The 21,745-nt window shown below is 40.0% G+C and overlaps 1 protein-coding gene across 2 annotated transcripts in view; it reads left to right on the top strand.

Moving 5' to 3' along the window:
• CPNE4 (copine 4) overlaps positions 1-21,745 on the top strand; it is a 577,135-nt gene that overhangs the window by 432,918 nt on the left and 122,472 nt on the right. For both annotated transcript variants that reach the window (XM_004283421.3, XM_033412228.2), the window contains exon 7: positions 1,675-1,764. In XM_004283421.3, the coding sequence (XP_004283469.1) occupies positions 1,675-1,764 (90 nt within the window). The remainder of the gene's footprint in view (positions 1-1,674; positions 1,765-21,745) is intronic.

The raw sequence follows: 21,745 nt of genomic DNA, 5'->3' as shown, positions 1-21,745 counted from the left end.
ATGTGCAGGGAGAAAGAAGAGGGGTGGCATATTGTTAGACTTCTTCTTCACTCCTGACGGCATCCCTCCAAGAAGAGGTAAATTCCCCTGTTCCCCTCTAACTCTTCCCCATACCCCATTGTGAGGGGCTCCTGGAATCTCATAAGAATTGTGATTGTAAAGTTTTCCAATGAGTCAATCAACATAACATTGATTTTTCCTCTTTCTTACTCAATAGATACAAAAAAAATACCAGGCAATACCTTTCTTTCTGGGTAAGCACATGTGTGTGTGTGTGTGTGCATACACACACACACACACACACACACACACACACAGAGATTTTAATTTCAGCGGAAATTTCTAGTTGAAATTTTGATCTGCTATTGAATTTTATGAAACTGTTGTAATGAAACATCTTCACTTTTTAGTATTTCTATACAAGTGTGAGAAATTTAAATTAACCAAAACAATTTTATCTAACTTTTCTTCTCACTACCACTTTGCTCATTCAGCGAATGAGAGCGAAAAGCAGTCACATAGGAACATTATTTTTCTACTTTTTAATGCATTAAAGGAAATGTAATAATGAGCCTACAGTATAATCAATAATTCATCATTATATTAAGGAATTCAGGAGAAGAGGGAATCACTTATAAAATAATTATGTTATGTAGATAGAGAATTAATTTTTTTACAATTCTAAGGCTCTGCTAACTAAAAACTTCATAGGAAGAAAAGTCAGTATGATAGAACTCCATTTAACTTCATTTGTATGTCCCCTAGAGCAGTGGTTCTCAAATATCATGCTAACGGCCCACCTCGAGAGTTTCTGTCAGTAGGTCTCGGTGGAATCTAGACATTTGCATTTTTAACAAGTTCCTGCTGGTCCAGGAACCACACTTTGGTAGCCCCTGACCTAGAGTACACGGTACAATCTTAGGCACAGAGCAAATACTCATACGCTAAACCAAATTGAATTACTGAATCATCTGATGGCAGAATAAGACTTGACTCGAATAGACTCTCAGGCAGGATTTAGCCAAGTTCATGATTAGTAAGCTGCTTTTAAAAGGGTTTCACGATGTTGCAGTCTTAGTTTGTGATCCTGAAGATCTGCCCTGTTATGCCTTCCGAGCATACCTAGTATAAATGTATTCCTGGGATTTTTCTTCTAGAAACTTTTCTTCTGACTTGCAATCTGATTTAACCAAGGTCACAGGTCACCAAAGACTGCTCAGTTCTTCAGCAGCAGAATTGTCCTGCCACACACACCCCACACACACCAATAGGCTTTATGTATGCTGACCTCATTAGAAGAGAATTTATGCCATAGGACTGACAGTCCTACAGAACTGGCGATACTTTATCAGAGGCAGAGGCAGCCCATCTCCTTAATCCCAACCTCTTTTGATATAGAAGGGGTCATCTCCAGCATCCACATACTGGACAATATTATTGTCATTATTCATGAAATAACAGCCAGGCCAGTGACCGCAAGAGTTCTGCCCATAACGATCCACCTAGTGGGCACCCTTGAAAGGTTTACTACTCCAAGTTTTCATTAAGGCACCTTTTCCAGACAATTGTCCTTATCATAAGCACCACAGTGTTTCTCAAGCAGTTTTTATGTTGAAATGTGAAAATGTCAAGCACTTACTCTCCCACCCACCACTCCTCTCTTTTTTTCCTCAGGTTGTGATGAATAACTTAAGCCCAGCCTGGAAATCATTCAAAGTATCAGTAAATTCTCTATGCAGTGGAGATCCCGACCGCCGGGTGAAGGTCAGAAATCTGTCTGTCTGAGAAATGTAATTTTACATATTTACCCCTCCTCTTTCTCTTCAAGTGAATGTTGGCAAACCCAAAATCTTCTGTATCATTTACCCAAATCTCTTAGCATCTTGATGGAAGAAATAAGGGCTCTCCTTTCTGCTGGAGCCATCGAAGCTCCTGAGATAACATGAGATAAATCTCAATCATGTTACATTAAGTGGCAAATCCCATGGCCTCTAGGAGAGAAACTGTGGCAATAAGTTCAGGGTATATTTGGGAGTTATTAAAAACACAAATACTGTTGTTATCAGTTATCTACCGCTGCATGACAGACTACTCCAAAATTTAATGCTTAAAACAATAGCCATTTATTTAGCTTATGATTCTGTACATTGTCAAGTTGAGTTCATCTAGGAGGCTCTTTTCTTGGTCTTGCATGGACTTCCTCATGTATTTGCAGTCAGCTGTACCTGAGCAGGACACCTCTGCTTCTGGAGTTTGTCTGGCTGTCATCTGGAATGATCAGGGTGGCGGGGCCATTTGTCTCTCATCGATCAGCAGGCTAGCTTGACTTACACACTCAGCAACCTTAGGGTCCAAAAGAGCCAGGACAAAACATGCATGTCTCAAGGCCCAGTCTCAGACTCACATGAGGTCACTTCCTCTGCGTTCTATTGGCCAGTCACACAGCCATCCCAGATTCAGGGATGAGGAAATAGAACATGGACTCTACCTCTTGGCGGGAGGAGCTACAGAGTATGGTGGCCACTTTTTTCAGTCTACCACACAGGCTTTTTGAGTATCATGGGAATGTAGAAGTTGGAAGAAAAGACTCATTATAAGAGTCAGGACGATCAAAGGAGGACAATAGGCTAAGTGCCTGAAGCAGACTCCCAGAGTCATTCCTTATGGTCCCTCGTCTGGCCCTCTCTCTACCTTGGAAGTCCAGAAGCTCCATGTTGTCAGTGTCCCAGAGGTGACTCTACCAACTCAGGACGACTGAGTAAATTCAATAGAGGCCAGAGCTATAAATCAAAAGGACAACAGGTTCATGTTCAGTGAGAAACATGACCCTCAAGCAGACTCAACATTCATATCAGCTTTACCAGAGCATTTTCTCCATGTGGGCAAACCATGGGGAAGAGAGTTTTCAGAAGGTTGTGTGACAGCCTAAAAGCAGAGCCAGGGAAGCTGGATAATGGAGGTGGTTAATGGCTTGAGACCTTAAAAGCCTGGGACACCTACCACCCCAATGGGATTATATGTCTGTTAGGCAGACTAAACATTCATGTTGGGGGCACCGACTCCCCTGGAAAGTGTTAGATGGGCACTGCCAGTGTTTGTCTTTGTAACTTTACACTTTCCTCACTCTTTTTGCCCTGTAAACCTTCTTCTAATGGATATAATTATTTGCATTTGTCAATGTCATCCATCAGTTTAGAATCCTATCCATTGGTTAGTCCCAAACTCTTAATGTGACTTTACATCTTTGTTTAAAACCATTTTGTTTGGACTTTGTACTATCTGTGGACATGCTTACTTCTGTGGTCTGGAGGAACTGCTCAGAGTTGTCCCTAATAGCTCCTGTGGGAGCCTCCACTCCCACTGGAATTGTCTTTCATGCCAAAATCAGGACTCCTGGCTGTTTGGGCCTCGTGTATAAGCTCATATTCACAGTTGCCAAGACCTACGGCTTCAGGCCTGGGTTGGGGATTGTCACCTATACTCTGAGCCACCCCATCCCAGTCCCAGGGAGATAAATGGACCCTTTGGGGTAGAAATAAGATAATGCCTACATTAGCCATAGGTCAACTTAGTCATGGTGAGTTATCAGATAAAAGGGGAGGGTTATCTGTAACTGAATAAATTAAAATGCAGAAAAGGAGCATTTTGTGGCCTTTTGAGTGCTCTGCTGTCTGTAGAGGACAAGTGGGAATAAAGGAGAGAGAGAGAAAGAGAGAGAGGGAGAGAGGGAGGAAGGAAAAGGAAAGGAATGAAGGAAGGAAGGAGAGAGAGACAGAGAAAGGGAGGATCAGGATTTCTCAACAGCTGTACCGTTGACATTTGGACTTTGTTATGGGGACCTGTCCTGTGCATTGTAGGATGTTTAGCAGCATCCCAGGCTAAACACTTGTAGTAATACTTCACCCCCATCAGTCTTACAGCCAAAAGTGTATTCAGACATTATGAAATGTCCCCTGGAGGGTAAAATCATTTAGACCAATGCGTCAGAATCACCTAGAAGGCTTGTTAAAACGCAGATTGTTAGGTGTTATCCCCAGGGTTTCTGATTAGGTCGGTCTGGAGTGAGCCTGAGAATTTGCATTCTACAATTCCTGAGTGACACTAATGCTGCTGGTCCCAGCCCACACTGAGAACTCCTGGTACAGATATTTGCTCCTTCATTACAATCCTTCCGCGGCTCAGTGCCCCCCACCACTTTCCACCACCCAGCCTCCCCTCCACCACCTTTTCTCTGCCCAGCACTCATACCCACCCTGCCCTCTCCAAGCCTTCAGAGCTTGGCACATGCCTGTCTCTGCCTGATGCCTTCTTCATTCTTCTGCTTTTCTTGGATTATCATCATCTGCTACTTTCCTTCAGGTCTCTCCAATATCCCTCCACTTCCAGAAACCTTCCCTGATCTCTTTAGCTTCTATGGGTGCCCTCTAGCCCTCTGTACCCACCTCATAGAGATACTTCACTTGTTTGGAACATTTCCATTTCCATCTCTTTCCCCAGCAGGTGACTCTTTCTTCCCAGTTTGCCCCTTCAGGGTGAGAACCATGTTTTTTCCCCTGTGTATCCAGGCATCCAGCCCAGGGCTCGGCACAGAGCAGATACTCAGTAACTGTTTCTGGAGTGAATGGACATAGGAGCAGGGAGGTGCTAAGAGGTCAGCAGCGCATCACTGGTGGGTGCAGTGGGGGGGAGGGGGGAATCCCCCCACACAGGTGTGCTGAGCTCACTAGGTGACAAACCCAATATCATCATTCACCTGCTCACAATCACCAAATGCAGCTTTTCTGAAAAGCTGGAGAGACTTCCTGTATTGCCCTTTATTTGTATTGATCATTTCATCACAAAGGCCACTGAGGAATGCTCATAATGTTGTTCCCATTCAGCTTTCTCTGAAATAAAATGGTACCATATTGGCAGGCAGCAACTCCTCACCACCAAAAAAACCCAGAAAGTGAACTTTTAAATTAAAAAATTTGGGGACTTCCCAGGTGGTCCAGTGGTTAAGGATCTGCCTTCCAATGCAGGGGGTGTGGGTTTTATCCCTGGTCAGGGAGCTAAGATCCCACATGGCTCACGGCCAAAAAAACAAAACATAAAACAAAAGCAATATTGTAACAAATTCAATAAAGACTTTAAAAATGGTCCACATCAAAAAAAAAAAAAAAAGACCAGAAAAGAAAACATTTTAAAACCCTCTGTCCATTTAGAGTCTCAGTCTTGGCAAAACTCTAATAATGAGGTCTTTGTCCCAAATGAGACTTGATATATATATATATATATATATATATATTTTTTTTTTTTTTTAAGAAGATGTTGAGGGTAGGAGTTTATTAATTAATTTATTTATTTTTGCTGTGTGTTGGGTCTTCGTTTCTGTGCGATGGCTATCTCTAGTTGTGGCAAGCGGGGGCCACTCTTCATCGCGGTGCGCAGGCCTCTCACTGTCACGGCCTCTATTGTTGCGGAGCACAGGCTCCAGACGCGCAGGCTCAGTAGTTGTGGCTCATGGGCCTAGTTACTCCGCGGCATGTGGGATCCTCCCAGACCAGGGCTCAAACCCGTGTCCCCTGCATTAGCAGGCAGATTCTCAACCACTGCGCCACCAGGGAAGCCCCGAGACTTGATATCTTTAAATCTCTTTTATTCAGGGTCCACTCTAGCACCAAGTTTAAATAAAACCAGGTTTTTCTTTTGGTTTTATTTATTTTTTTCCTCCTCTATGGGAAAAATTTTTTAAAAGCATTCAAATAAGTACTTTTCAGAAATTGATGCTTTAATTTATTTATTATGAAAAATTTTAAACATCCATAAAAGTAGTGGGTTATAATAACCCACCCCCCTCCCCACACCCATCACACAGCCTCAACCATTATTAACTTGTGGCCAATTTTATTTCATCTGTACTCCCAATACCCATTTTCTGTCACCCCGCCCCCCCCCCAACTACCACTAGATCGTTTTGAAGCCATTCTCAGACCAGGGCTCACTCATTCATTAGGTAAAGCAAGCGTAGTGCCAGAACACATGATACTTTTAAGAACCTACAAGAACGTTTTAATTTCTTTTAAAGTCAGAAGGAAAAATGAAATTGTAAGGTTGAATAAAATGTTTCCATTTTTTTCTCACATCAGAAAACAATAACATTTTTAGGATCCCCAAAATCTATTATGGTGAGAGGGGGGTCCATGAAGGCAAAAGGGCCTGGGGCCAATGTAAGTCCCTATGGGGTCCTCTCCCAAACACCATACCATTTCATCTGAAAATACTGCAATATGTATCTCTAAAGGACAAGGAATCTTTCTATAAACATAACCACAAACCTATTTCTATACCTAGAATATTATCTAAGCTTCCTTAATGCCAGCAAATGTTCTGCCACTATTCATATGTGACCATCTAATTTACTTAATAGTTTTTTTTTCAAATTGGAATCTAAACAAGGTCCAAGCATTGCATTTGACTGAAATGTCTCTGAAGTCTCTTTCAATCTGTTAGTTCTCTCTCCCTCTTTTTTTTTTCTTTTTCCTTGCAATTTAATTTAAGAAACTTGAAGAAACTTCTTTTACTTGAAGAAATCAGGCTGGTTTGTTCTGTCACATTTCCCCCACTCTGTGTTCCCTGTAAACAGCTAGTTGGGACTTGATCAGATTCAGTGGCTGTTTTGTAGCAAGAACGTTTTACAAGGGATGGTGCTCTTTTATGGTCTTAAAAGTTATTGAGGAGCATTGCCTAGATTCATTATTTCATTAGAATTTCCAAAATGGTAATTTTCTAATTCTATTATTCCTTCTTTATCTGTTATTTAGAGTTCTTCTATAAAGAAGAGCTCCCTTTAACAGCTGTTTGGTTCCCTGAGGTGTGATTTGTACAAGAAAGGCTGGAAAATGCTTTATTCTTTCTTTTTTTCAAACAATTTTCAGAATAACAAGTTACTTCTCTAGCATCCTTCATAGGTGACTAATGGGGTCCCTCACTATTATTAAGAATTCATGGATTTTTTAATATATCCCAGTGTTTCAATCTATTTCAGTTATAATTATTCCTTTGAAATCTTGTATCGTCCCTTGTTTAACCAGTTAAAACCACTTCAAGTTGGCTCTTGAGTTCTTAATAGCTTCTTTGCTTTCTGGTATGAATTTTTTTAATTCATGAATTCTGAAATTTTGAAATTCTTTTTTTCTGTAAGATATGTATCTCTCTATAGATGCTAACTCATACTTTAAAGTCTAGAGACAATTCCTCTCTATAGTTGAAGCTCTAACCCATAGAACGGTTGGGTTCCTTTGTTTCATTTTGCTTTCAGCATTTAGAATTTATTTTTTCAAGTTTAATTTTGTCTTATAATTATATAAAATGTTTACATGATTCTAAAGGCAAAACTACAAAACAAAGTATATTCAGAAAAGTTTAGCTCCCATTCCTGTTTCTCTAGTTTTTACTCTCTTCCCTTACAGGTAATCATTTTGTAGCACATTTTAATACCTGATAGAACCAGCCTCTCTCACTTCTGTATTCTTTGTATTTTTAAGGGTCTTCAGGTCTGCTTGGATATTTTGCTTGTTGTTCTTTCCATTAAGCTTTATAAGCAACTAGTACCAGAATAAAAAAAAAAAACTGATAGTATTTTTATTGAGATTGCAAAGGAAATCTCTTCTTTTTTATTTTTTACATCTTTATTGGAGTATAATTGCTTTACAATGGTGTGTTAGTTTCTGCTTTATAACAAAGTGAATCAGTTATACATATACATATGTTCCTATATCTCTTCCCTCTTGCAGAAATCTCTTCTAATATTGTCTTTCCAGCCCAGAACATGGCTCGTCTTTCAGTTCATTCAAGTCTCCTTTTGTGTTTGCAGGAGCACTTACTGTTCCTCTTAGAGGTTTGGAATGTTTGTTTTTAAGTTTATGCCTAGTTTGTTTGTTTCTTTCTTTCTCTTCCATTACACCTTCTAACAACTATTGTTTGTATACATAAAAGCTATTGAATTGTTTTCTTAAATAACTATTTGATTAAATTTTATTGTTGTTTATACTAATTTTCTGTTAATTTTTTGGAGTTTTTAAAATATAGATCATATGGAAATAGAGATAGTTTTGCCCCTACTTACTTAACTAGTCGTTCTCCTTATTTCTTTTCTTTATTTGTGTGTACCAGTGCTCCCAACACAATGTTAAATAGTAGTAGAGATGGAGGGCATCCTCTGGTCTTATTCACCAGTATGATGGAAAATGCTCTGGTGTTTCTCCATTAATTCTGACAGAGGTTAATTTTTTAAAGTAATTGTGAAGGTGTCAGAGGCTTAGAGTTTTCTCAGCCACATCTACTGAGCCTTAAGTACCTATGGTAGGATTCAGAGAGGATTCTTTCTCGGTAACTCAAGAGACAACCCTGCAACAAGCTGAAATGTCTTCTGAACTATGTAAAAGACATTGCATTACTTCCTAAGTAGATTTAGGGTTACATTTAATATTAACTATTTAAAGAAATATATGTATTTAATATTTAATATTTAATACTAGCTGTTTAATGACATATATTTAATATTTAATGTTAGCTATTTAATGAAATATATATTTAATATTTAATAGTAGCTACTTAATGAAATGTATTTAATATTTAGCTATTGAATGAAATTATCCATGATTTCTATGGCATATTAGAGTCCTTATCAAAATCACAACTTCATTTACTTCTAACCACACTGTGAGGTAGATTCCATTGTGTTCATTTTACAGATGAAGAAACTGAGGCTCAAAACCCCATGCAGTCAAATGTCAAATTTCATGCTTTTTGTTGAATCGTACTGCCTCTATTTTGTTGTATTCTTAGAAAATAAATCATCCTGATAAAGGATGATTTATCCCATTACTCTCACTCAACCAAAATGCTTATCATCATTCAAACATTTAACAGAAAGAAGACTTGTCTCTATGTAACATATTTCATAAAGTCTGAGAAACTATCAACTATTCACCATACCACTAAAGGGGAAAAAACACTCTCAATGAAATTATAACACAGTGTTTTCTATCAATTTGTGGTTGTTAAGAAAATAAATATGTGCGTCTTTGATTCTATGAAATATGGTATTAATAATTTCCTTTGATTTTTATCAACACATTATTAATACCCAGTACATATTTGTTAGGAGACAGTGCTGGTATTCAGAATAGATTCTTCCAGATGGGGATCTTAGAAAGAAAGAGGAGAAGGGACCACCAGCAAGTATTATTAACACCCTAATTGTGCCTAGTACTGCGGGAAAGGTCATGCCAGAACAATCAAGACAAATACCATGTAAGCACCTTGAGGTCATTTCCTGTCCCTTTCTCTGGTGCTCAAACTGCACAGGTAACTTGGAGACTTTCCCCTAGAGTTTATCGAACATCCTCTGAGGATAATTGATAGAAGCCACTTGCCTTGAAGAGGGATCTAGGGTGAGGAGGACCAATTGCTTCTGTATCAACTTGCCCCCAGGCCTTATTCTGGAGAGAGGCCCAGGTTATTAGCTGAGGTCTTAGTGGGGTGGACACAAGCAAGACAGAACCAGGAGAAGGAAATAGCAGAAAAGAAGGAGAAGCAAGTCCCCAAAATCAAAGCAGAGGTGATGAAACTCAGGAGGCCATGAGGATTGAGAGGAGGCCCGGACACAAGTCTAAAGCAACCATAAATGGCATTTTTACCCACCTAATATCTTGCTCATTCTTCATGCCCTCCCTTCTCTGTAGTGCTTCCTGGGTGATTTAAAACAGCATGTTCACAAGCTCCCTCCTGACACCCCAAAGTTGGATTCCCGGCAGGTCAGAAAAGTGCTCTGTTGAATAAGAATCCCAGTGGTCCCGGAATCTTCAGTTTAATGGTTTTCCTAAACAATTCTTGTGCAGGCCATTTGCCAAGAGCACATGGAGAAACAGTGTCTTCCCACTGATTATGCAAACCTAGCTGACTTCTTGGCACCTCTCTTAGGTAGCTCAGTGTTTTTCCTGCCACCTCACTGCAAAGCTAATGTGTGTATATATTTGCTCTTCCTCCTGTATGAAATCCTAACATTCGTTCATCCTTGGCTTCTATCCAGCTATTCCCATCCTCCCTTCTCAGGTGTGACCAAGCCATCTTCTCCACAAATTCACTGTCTTTGCTTACTCTCTGAGCCAGACTGGCTCACAACTGCCAAACAGATTGGACTCCTGGAGTGTGTTCTTGGAGTTTGCCCTGGACATTCCCCCTTTATTCCCAACCCCATATGACTCCTAAATCCTGGACCCCTAAGTACCTCTTATTTGGCCTCAGATCCTTTGGACTTAGTGCCATACTTGTTTCATCCTGATTTTCTCTAACAAACCTCTGGCTCTTACTGCTTAGAAAGGAAGAAACCCCACCCCAGTTCCAACCCCCAGATCTCAATCCTTGACAGTGGCCTCAGTTCAGCCCCATAGTTCCCCCAAATTCATGGAAAGGGCTTCAATCATTAGAGAGCCCACGGCTTACACCAGCATTTCCTGATTCTTGCTACAAAACATGGAAATTTGGAATTTAGGGGTTCATTGCTATGTTCAGTGTGGCTGGAAACACCTGTAGTAAAGAATCTGACATTCCCAGGTGGGTGGAAGCAAGTTTACTTCCTTCTCTACCTACCTTATAATGGAAAGGGAAAAATTTGGGTGTGGCTTATGGTCCTATGAAGCTTTGTTGAGATCTGTTAAAATGTAAGTGCTTTCTTGATGTCCTCTGGACTCGAGGGTTGCTGGTTTTATGACTCTCGATATCCCACTCAGCCTAGATGCCCTGCAATTACCAGAGGACTGCAAACTCACCAAGGTGTCTCTGTGTTGGATCAGCTCTGACACAGGAATTCTCAATGCCACTTAAGTAAATGGCACCTGAGCCCAGCAGCCTGCCTCTACTGAGATCTGTAATCTATACAGTACTGCAGCAAGGAAAAGCAACAGCCAGCTTAAATACTGTTAAATCGTGCAGGAATAGAGAAACTTCTGAATGAGAGAAAAACTACATATTCTCTTAAGTTTAATATTTTTCCTTTTCATTAATATTATCCCCCTTTTTACAGATGAGGAATTCAAAACTCTTTGTTTAAGGAAATTGTTGAAGATTACACAGTGAAGTAGTGCAGGCTTAGTTTAAACCCAGCTCTCTCATGCTCCATCGTTCTTGTCCTTAACTATTGAAGGACAGCTAACATTCACCGAGCATTCACCCACCAGCTCCCAGTTGCTTCGCTGGACACTGCTTAAGTGACTTCATTTAACCCTATAATTATCCTAGGTTATACAATACTGTGGTAACAAAGTGCCCCCATGAAATATTAGTTTCTCACTCACATAACAATCAGAACTAAAGATTTCTAATCAGTGTCTGCCTCTCCTGTGTGCAGTGATTCAGAACCCAAGTTGCTTCTATCTTGTGGCTCCTCCATACCTTAGAGCCTCACTGTTATTTGTATCCACAGGTAAAAGGGTAAAAAATGTGGAGAGGGATGCGCGGCCCATGAAGAAGCCGGTAGCTTAGTTGTGCCTGTATAGAACTAGGAGTGCCTCAGCTTTTTCTTATCTCCAATCACTTTTCCCCACTTTCCCCACAACCAAGCTTTATCCCAAAAACATCTCGAGCTCGTCAACTTTGCCAACAGGGATTTGAGATTTGTTCACCCATCTCCTCACTTGGCTGCCTCATGAATAAAGCCTTTCTCTGATGCAAACTTTGGCATCGCAGGTTCTGGCTTGCTGCACCCTGGCCAATCACGGCTTGTCCTTCAAGATTCCACCTGGTTCTTACCTCCCTAAGAAGGCTCGTTTGATGCCTCGACCTAGGGTACATAGGAGGTGTATTTGCTGAAGCCCTGTATAATCAAAGAAAATCTACTGAAGGCTCTACAGGTAAAAGGCAATGGATTTAACAGTAGACTTTTCTTCAATGTTGTCTGACATCCAATATTACATAGAAGTTTGAGTGAGGCTAATGGCAGACTCTGGGAAGGCTCATGCCAAGGAGTACTTCCCAGACTTCCACTGCCAGTGTCCTTATCCCTGCGGTGAGTCACAGCCACCCCCCACTTTTGCAGGAGACCCTCCAACACTAGCAGCCATATGGCTAACAGGGTCTTACTGCTCCAGCCGGGTGTCAGACCTGAGTCTCTAAGGTGGGAGAGCCGAGCTCGGGACATTGGATCACCAGAGACCTCCTGTCCCCACATGGTATCAGTTGGCGAGAGCTTTCCCAGATATCTCCATCTCAACACTAAGACCCAGCTCCACTCAACGACCAGGAAGCTCCAGTGCTAGAAACCCCATGCCAAATAACTAGCAAGACAGGAAAACAACCCCATCCATTAGCAGAGAGGCTGCCTAAAATCATACTAAATTCACAGAAACCCCAAAACACACCACCAGATGTGGTCCTGCCCCCCACAAAGACAAGATGCAGCCTCAGCCACCAGAACACAGGCACCAGTCCCCTCCACCAGGAAGCCTACACAACCCACTAAACTAACCTTACCCACTGGGGGTAGACACAAAAACAATGGGAACTATGAACCTGCAGCCTGCAAAAAGGAGACATCAAACACAGTAAGTTAAGCAAAATGAGAAGACAGAAATATGCAGCAGATGAAGGAGCACAGTAAAAACCCACCAGACCAAACAAATGAAGAGGAAATAGGCAGTCTACCTGGAAAATAATTCAGAGTAATGATAGTAAAGATGATCAAAAATCTTGAAAATAGAATGGAAAAAATACAAGAAAAGTTTAGCAAGGACCTAGAAGAACTAAAGAGCAAACAAAAAATGATGAAAAAAAATAAATGAAATTAAAAATTCTCTAGAAGGAATCAGTAGCAGAATAACTGAGATAGAAGAAAGGATAAGAGACCTGGAAGATAAAACACTGAAAATAACTACCACAGAGCAGAATAAAGAAAAAAGAATGAAAATAAGTGAGGACAGTCTCAGAGACGTCTGGGACAACATTAAACTCACCAACATTTGAATTATAGGGGTCCCAGAAGAAGAAGAGAAAAACAAAGGGACTGAGAAAATATTTGAAGAGATTATAGTTGAAAACATCCCTAATATGGGAAAGGAAATAGTCGATCAACTCCAAGAAGTGCAGAGAGTCTCATACAGGATAAATCCAAGGAGAAACATGCCAAAACACATATTAGTCAAACTATCAAAAATTAAATACAGAGATACCCTCATCCACCAGAGGGCAGACAGCAGAAGCAAGAAGAACTACAATCCTGCATCCTGTGGAACAAAAACCATATTCACAGAAAGATAGACAAGATGAAAAGGCAGAGGGCTATATACCAGATGAAGGAATAAGATAAAACCCCAGAAAAACAACTAAATGAAGTGGAGATAGGCAACCTCCCAGAAAAAGAATTCAGAATAATGATAGTGAAGATGATCCAGGACCTCGGAAAAAGAATGGAGGCAAAGATTGAGAAGATGCAAGAAATGTTTAACAAAGACCTAGAAGAATTAAAGAACAAATGAAAAGAGGTGAACAATACAATAACTGAAATGAAAACTACACTAGAAGGAATTAATAGCAGAATAACTGAGGCAGAAGAATGGATAAGTGACCTGGAAGACAGAATGGTGGAATTCACTGCTGCGGAACAGACTAAAGAAAAAAGAATGAAAAGAAATGAAGACAGCCAAACAGACCTACGGGACAACATTAAATGCAACAACATTCGCATTATAGGGGTCCCAGAAGGAGTACAGAGAGAGAAAGGACCATAGAAAATATTTGAAGAGATTATAGTTGAAAACTTCCCTAACATGGGAAAGGAAATAGCCACCCAAGTCCAGGAAGCACAGCGAGTCTCATATAGGGTAAACCCAAGGAGAAACACACCAAGACACATAGTAATCAAATTGGCAAAAATTAAAGACAAAGAAAAATTATTGAAAGCAGGAAGGGAAAAATGACAGACAACATACAAGGGAACTCCCATAAGGTTAACAGCCGATTTCTCAGCAGAAACTGAGAAACAGGCCAGAAGGGCATGATAAAGTGATTAAAGGGAACAACCTACAATGAAGATTACTCTACCCAGCAAGGATCTCATTCAGATTCGATGGAAAACTCAAAAGCTTTACAGACAAGCAAAAGCTAAGAGAATTCAGCGCCACCAACCAGCTCTACAATGCTAAAGGAACTTCTCTAAGGAGGAAACACTTAGAGAAAGAAAAGAACCTACAAAAACAAATGCAAAACAATTAAGAAAATGGTCATAGGAACATACATATCGATAATTACATTAAACGTGAATGGATTAAATGCTCCAACTAAAAGACACAGGGTTGCTGAATGGATACAAAAACAAGACCCATGTATATGCTGTCTACAAGAGACCCACTTCAGACGTAGGGACACGTACAGACTGAAAGTGAGGAGATGGAAAAAGATATTCCATGCAAATAGAAATCAAAAGAAAGCTGGAGTAGCTATACTCATATCAGGTAAAATAGACTTTAAAGTAAAGAATATTACAAGAGACAAGGAAGTAAATTACATGATGACCAAGGGATCAATCCAAGAAGAAGATATAACAATTATAAGTATATATGCACCCAACATAGGAGCACCTCAATACATAAGGCAAGTGCTAACAGCTATAAAAGAGGAAATTGACAGTAACACAATAATAGTGGGGGATTTTAACAACTCACTTACACCAATGGACAGATCATCCAAAATGAAAATAAAGAAGGAAACAGAAGCTTTAAATGACACAATAGACCAGATAGATTTAATTGATATTTATAGGACATTCCATCCAAAAACAGCAGATTACACTTTCTTCTTAAGTGCACATGGAACATTCTCCATAATAGATCACATCTTGGGTCACAAATCAAGCCTCAGTAAATTTAAGAAAATTGAAATCATATCAAGCATCTTCTCTGACCACACTGCTATGAGATTAGAAATGAATTACAGGGAAAAAAATGTAAAAAACACAGACACATGGAAGCTAAACAATACGTTACTAAATAAGCAAGAGATCACTGAAGAAATCAAAGAGGAAATCAAAAAACACCTAGAGACAAATGACAATGAAAACACGGTGATCCAAAAACTATGGGATATGGCAAAAGCAGTTCTAAGAGGGAAGTTTATAGGTATACAAGCCTACCTCAAGAAACAAGAAAAATCTCAAGTAAACAATCTAACCTTACACCTAAAGGAACTAGAGAAAGAAGAACAAACAAAACCCAAAGTTAGCAGAAGGAAAGAAATCATAAAGATCAGAGCAGAAATAAATGAAATAGAAACAAAGAAAACAATAGCAAAGATCAATAAAACTAAAAGCTGGTTCTTTGAGAAGATAAACAAAATTGATAAACCATTAGCCAGACTCATCTAGAAAAAGAGGGAGAGGACTCAAATCAATAAAATTAGAAATGAAAAAGGAGAAGTTACAACAGACACCGCAGAAATACAAAGCATCCTAAGAGGCTACTACAAGCAACTCTAGACCAATAAAATGGACAACATGGAAGAAATGGACAAATTCTTAGAAAGGTATAACCTTGCAAGACTGAACCAAGAAGAAACAGAAAATATGAATAGACCAATCACAAGTAATGAAATAGAAACTGTGATTTAAAATCTTCCAACAAACGAAAGTCCAGGACCAGATGGTTTCACAGGTGAATTCTATCAAACATTTAGAGAAGAGCTAACCCCCATCGTACTCAAACTCTACCAAAAATTGCAGAGGAAGGAACACTCCCAAACTCATTCTATGAGGCCACAATCTCCCTGATACCAAAACCAGACAACGATACAACAAAAATAGAAAATTACAAACCAATATCACTGATGAATATGGGTGCAAAAATCCTTAACAAAATACTAGCAAACAGAATCCAACAACACATTAAAAGGATCATACGCCACGATCATGTGGGAATTTTCCCAGAGATGCAAGGATTCTTCAATATACACAAATCAATCAATGTGATACACTATATTAACAAATTGAAGAATAAAACAGTATGATCATATCAATAGATGCAGAAAAAAAGCTTTTGACAAAATTCAACACCCATTTATGATAAAAACACTCCAGAAAGTGGGCATAGAGGGAACCTACCTCAACATAATAAGGCCATATAAGACAAAAACACAGCAAACATCATTCTCAAAGGTGAAAAACTGAAAGCATTTCCTCTAAGATCAGGAATGAGACAAGGATGTCCACTCTCACTATTATTCAACATAGTTTTGGAAGTCATAGCCACAGCAGTCAGAGAAGAAAAAGAAATAAAAGGAATAGAATTTGGAAAAGAAGCAGTAAAACTGTCACTGTTTGCAGATGACATGATACTATACATAGAGATCCTAAAAATGCCACCAGACAACTATGAGAGCTAATCAATGAATCTGGTAAAGTTGGAGGATACAAAATTAATGCACAGAAATCTCTTGCATTCCTATACACTAATGATGAAAAATCTGAAAGAGAAATTATGGAAACACTCCCATTTACCATTGCAACAAAAAGAATAAAATACCTGGGAATAAACCTACCTAGGGAGACAAAATACTTCTATGCAGAAAACTATAAGACATTAATGAAAGAAATTAAAGATGATACCAACAGATGGAGAGATGTACCATGTTCTTGGACTGGAAGAAACAATATTGTGAAAATGACTATACTACCCAAAGCAATCTACAGATTCAATGCAATCCCTATCAAAATACCAATGGCATTTTTCACAGAACTAGAACAAAAAATTTCACAATTTGTATGGAAACACCAAAGACTCTGAATAGCCAAAACAATCTTGACAAAGAAAAACAGAGCTGGAGGAATCAGGTTCCTGGACTTCAGACTATACTACAAAGCTACAGTAATCAAGACAGTATGGTACTGGCACAAAAACACAAATATTGATCAATGGAGCAGGATGGAAAGCCCAGAGATAAACCCACACACATATGGTCAGCTTATCTTTGATAAAGGAGGCATGAATATACAATGGAGAAAAGACAGCCTCTTCAATAAGTGGTGCTGGGAAACCTGGACAGATACATGTAAAAGTATGAGATTAGATCACTCCCTAACACCATACACAAAAATAAGCTCAAAATGGATTAAAGACCTAAATATAAGGCCAGAAACTATCAAACTCTTAGAGGAAAACATAGGCAGAACACACTCTATGACATAAATCAGAGCAAGATCCTTTTTGACCCACCTCCTAGAGAAATGGAAATAAAAACAAAAATAAACAACTGGGACCTAATGAAACTTAAAAGCTTTTGCACAGCAAAGGAAACCATAAACAAGACGAAAAGACAACCCTCAGAATGGGATAAAATATTTGCAAATGAATCAACGGACGAAGGATTTATCTCCAAAATATACAAGGAGCTCAAGCATCTCCATATCAAAAAAACAAACAACCCAATCCAAAAATGGGCAGAAGATCTAAATAGACATTTCTCCAAAGAAGATATACAGATTGCCAACAAACACAAAGGATGCTCAACATCATTAATCATTAGAGAAATGCAAATCAAAACTACAATATGGTATCACCTCACACTGGTCAGAATGTCCATCATCCAAAAATCTACACACAATAAATGCTGGAGAAGGTGTGGAGAAAAGGGAACCTTCTTGCACTGTTGTTGGGATTATAAATTGATACAGCCACTATGGAGAGTAGTATGGACGTTCCTAAAAAACTAAAAATAGAACTACTCTACAACCCAGTAATCCCACCACTGGGCATATACACTGAGAAAACCATAATTCAAAAAGAGTCATGTACCACAATGTTCTTTGAAGCACTATTTACAATAGCTAGAACATGGAACAACCTAAATGTCCATCAACAGATGAATGGATAAAGGAGATGTGGCACATATATACGATGGATTATTACTCAGCCATAAAAGGAAACAAAATTGAGGTTTTTGTAGTGAGGTGGATGGACTTAGAGTCTGTCATACAGAGTGAAGTAAGTCAGAAAGAGAAAAACAAATACCATATGCTAACACATGTATATGTGATCTAAAAGAAAATGGTTCTGAAGAATCTTGGGGCAGGGGAAGAATAAAGACACAGATGTAGAGAATAGACTTGAGGACACAGTGAGGGGAAAGAGTAAGCTGAGACGAAGTGAGAGAGTGGCATTGACCTATATACACTACCAAATATAAAATAGATAGCTAGTGGGAAGCAGCTGCATAGCACATGTAGGTCAGCTCGGTGCTTTGTGACCACCGAGAGGAATGAGATAGGGAGAGTGGGAGGGAGACACAAGAGGGAGGGGATATGGGGATATATGTATACGAATAGCTGATTCACTTTGTTATACAACGGCAAGTAACACAACAATGTAAAATAATTATACTCCAATAAAGACGTTAAAAAAAATGTGAAGAGAGCTTCCCTGGTGGCGCAGTGGTTGAGAGTCCGCCTGCCGATGCAGGAGACGCGGGTTTGTGCCCTGGTCCTGGAGGATCCCACATGCCGCGAGGCGGCTAGGCCCATGAGCCATGGCCATTGAGCCTGTGCGTCCAGAGCCTGTGCTCCGCAGCAGAAGAGGTCACAAGAGTGAGAGGCCCACCTACCGCAAAAAAAAAAAAAAAAAAATGTGAAGAATGTTCTCTCTAGAAGTTTCAGCTGAAAACAGCACTTGACATTGCTCCCTATATTTCAATGACTAGAACTCAGTCATACAGCCACACTGAATTGCAAGAGCGGCTGAGAAATGTGGTCTAGTTGGATTTTAGGTCGTTTTTGGTGACTATCGAGCTGGCTCTTCCATGGGGAGACACTGTTAATATTCCATTTTGCAGATGAGAAAACTGAAATCACTTGACTAAATCCATGGAACTTGCAAGTGACATAACCAGAGTCATGTCTGTCTGACTCTATCCAGTAAAACTCTCTGTGATGGTGGAATATTCTGTACCTGTGATGTTCAAGAGAGTAACCCACTGCCCATATGTGGCCAAAGTCATCCTTGCCCACACTCTCCTCTCTTTCTCTTCAGGAAGCCTTCCTATTTTCATTCATCCCATGCTGGGAACACATTCCTTCTTCTCCAATAAACACCATCCCAGGAGAAAATTTCACCCCTTCATGTGTCAAGCCTCCACTGCTCATGGGAGTCCTCCTCTGCCAAGTTCCAAAGGGGGAGGAATGGGTGTCCTGAAAATGAGGTCAAAAGTAGGTACTGCCATGCAGAGATAATCTTTTCATCAGTGAGAATCAAGTCTAATTTCCTCAATATCTAAGAAGAGAGAACACCTTGTCAAAGCAAGTGCTATGTTTTTTCTCCCCAGGAAACTATATAATCTGGTCTTACATAAAAAAAGAACTTTGCAAGTTAGTGCTTGATGGGTATACATTTTCAGTGGGGAAGATGGGAAAGTTCCAGATGTGGATGGTGGTGATGGGTGCACAGCAATGTGAATGTACTTAATACCACAGAGCTGTGCACTTAAAATGGTTAAAAGTAGACTTTATGTTATGTATCTTTTTCCACAAAAAAAAAACAAGTGTGTGAAAAAAGAATCTCCTTCCTGTTTGATGTGACTTTGAACTTGCCCCTCGTGGAACACCTGCTTGGCGTTACTGTACTAACGAGCGTTTGAGTGCTGCCCATACCTGGCAAACCTCACCTAGGATGGCTCTTGCTCTCACTGCAGCCTGGGATGAGGGTGTGGCAGCTCTGCAGATGCCCAGACTCCTCCCATTCCCTCTCAGAAACCCTTGTGGGGTACAGGGGAGGTCCTTCATTGCACCGTTATGAGTGAAAAGCATAGAAGAGTTGGCATGATCTGGTACAACTGTTTTTTGGGGAAAATGGTCAATCTCTGTCTGGTCAAGCTCTGTCTGATTAACTCAAAAAAGATTTTTGAGGAAATTACCTTTGGAAAATACTTTGAAATTCTGAACTAAAAGAACCAAATAAACACTAATCAGTGCCCTGGTGAGATCTCTCGTGTAAAGTGAAGAGGGAGCCGTGTTGTCTTCCAAGGTGGACATTTTCCTGCTAGAGAGAACATCTATTCCAATAAATCGTGATTTATTGTTGTGAGGAGAAGCAATTTCCTCACATTATTTAACCCTTCTATGCCTGCATCTGCACTGAAAATTAAGATAGCTAACCAGCTCCTGGGAAGATGCTTGGGGAGAACTAGGCAGCTGGACCAAGTTGCTGAATGATGATGGGGAGGGAATGTTCTAAGGAAAGTATGAGGATGCTCTGTGCATCACTGAGGCATAATTCAACCCGATGGGGCTCCCTGTCCCATCTGAATAATGCTGTGTGTGGGCAACATGGACATTCTCTTATGCCGGTTGCTCTTATTTGCTTGTGTGTTTGGGTTTATTTATGCCACTTTTCATCGTTCATTGCACCACTTTGTTAACGTTGAAGCTGAAAATGTTGCCTCAAGATCTCAATTTTCATTTTTGCACTTTTGGAAATGTTTTGAAATGTAGCCTTGTCAATAGGAAGGTTTTCACAAATTGGGTTGACATCCCAAGAGGCCGTTGTACTGAGTCTGTTTCTGTAGGGAATTCAGCTACTCTCCCACATTTTAAACATTAAAGAGGAATGTAGGTTTTTTGGAAAAAGTATTGCAATCTGCAGCCATCCTGGACATTTCTTGTGGAAAGTCTTTTCAATAGAATTTTCAAATAAAACGTTAAGAGAGCTCTCTCTTAGGAAGAAGGACAGCTTTTATAGAGTTCTTGAGGCCAAGAGAAATGACCCTTTCTTAGGTGCTGGGCAGAACAGTCCCACAGGCCCTCCTCCTCAGGAGCTGGGGGAGGTGTCAGCATATTTTCATGACCACGGTGCTCATGAAACCCCAGCTGCTATAAGGTGCTCAGACTTCCAAAAAGTGTTCGGAAAGGCCAAGATTTTGTCTCTGGGGACCACATGAAACCACTGTCAGGGGAGAACAGACTGACTGACATTATAAGAAATAAAGTATTTGTCCCCTGGGAGCATGTGAGGACCTTCCTTCCTGTGACCTTAAACTCACGGCAGAGGATGCAGATGCCTTTGAGCCATCCCAATAAGGAGAAGAAAGCTAGAATGATCATTACCCTGGTCTCTACCCAATGAGTTAGAAACAAGTGAGATGCCTCCTTGCGTTACCTAGCGTGGCCACTCAGCTAGACAGCTCCAGCCCAGGTCCTGTCCACCAGCTGTGGTCTCCAGCTTCTTTGATTAGACAGCCACTCACACTTGATGGGTCCTGGAAAAAGTGACTCACGTAAGAGTCAGATGTATACATCAGGAGGCCAATATATGAATTTATAAAAATTTTAATATAATTTATTATTTATTTAATAAAAACTATAAGCATGCTCCACCATACTCCTTCCCTGATGTCTAAACTTTTGTGAAGCAGAGTTAGCCACCAGAACATTGCTTGGTGAGCATGGAAAAATCAAGGCCAGGGCATACGAGGAGTCTTCAGAGATTGTACTGCGGTCAGCAGTTGGACACAAAGACCCTTTGGAGAGTTTGATTAAGTTAATAGGATATTTGCCTTTTAAAAGGCAGAATACATGAACTCATTAAGGCTGATCTCTGGACTTCAGAGCCCTGGGATCAGCCATGGTGAGTCTTGTCAAAATATAATTTCCAAAAAGTTAAAAGCATAACCCATCCAACTATCAATGATCATGTGTCAAAGATTTTAATCAACTCATTCATGAATGAGGAAA

This window comes from Orcinus orca, chromosome 5 (genome assembly GCF_937001465.1).
Source record: "Orcinus orca chromosome 5, mOrcOrc1.1, whole genome shotgun sequence".
Lineage (NCBI taxonomy): Eukaryota > Metazoa > Chordata > Mammalia > Artiodactyla > Delphinidae > Orcinus > Orcinus orca.
This window is presented reverse-complemented; position numbering and strand designations above follow the sequence as displayed.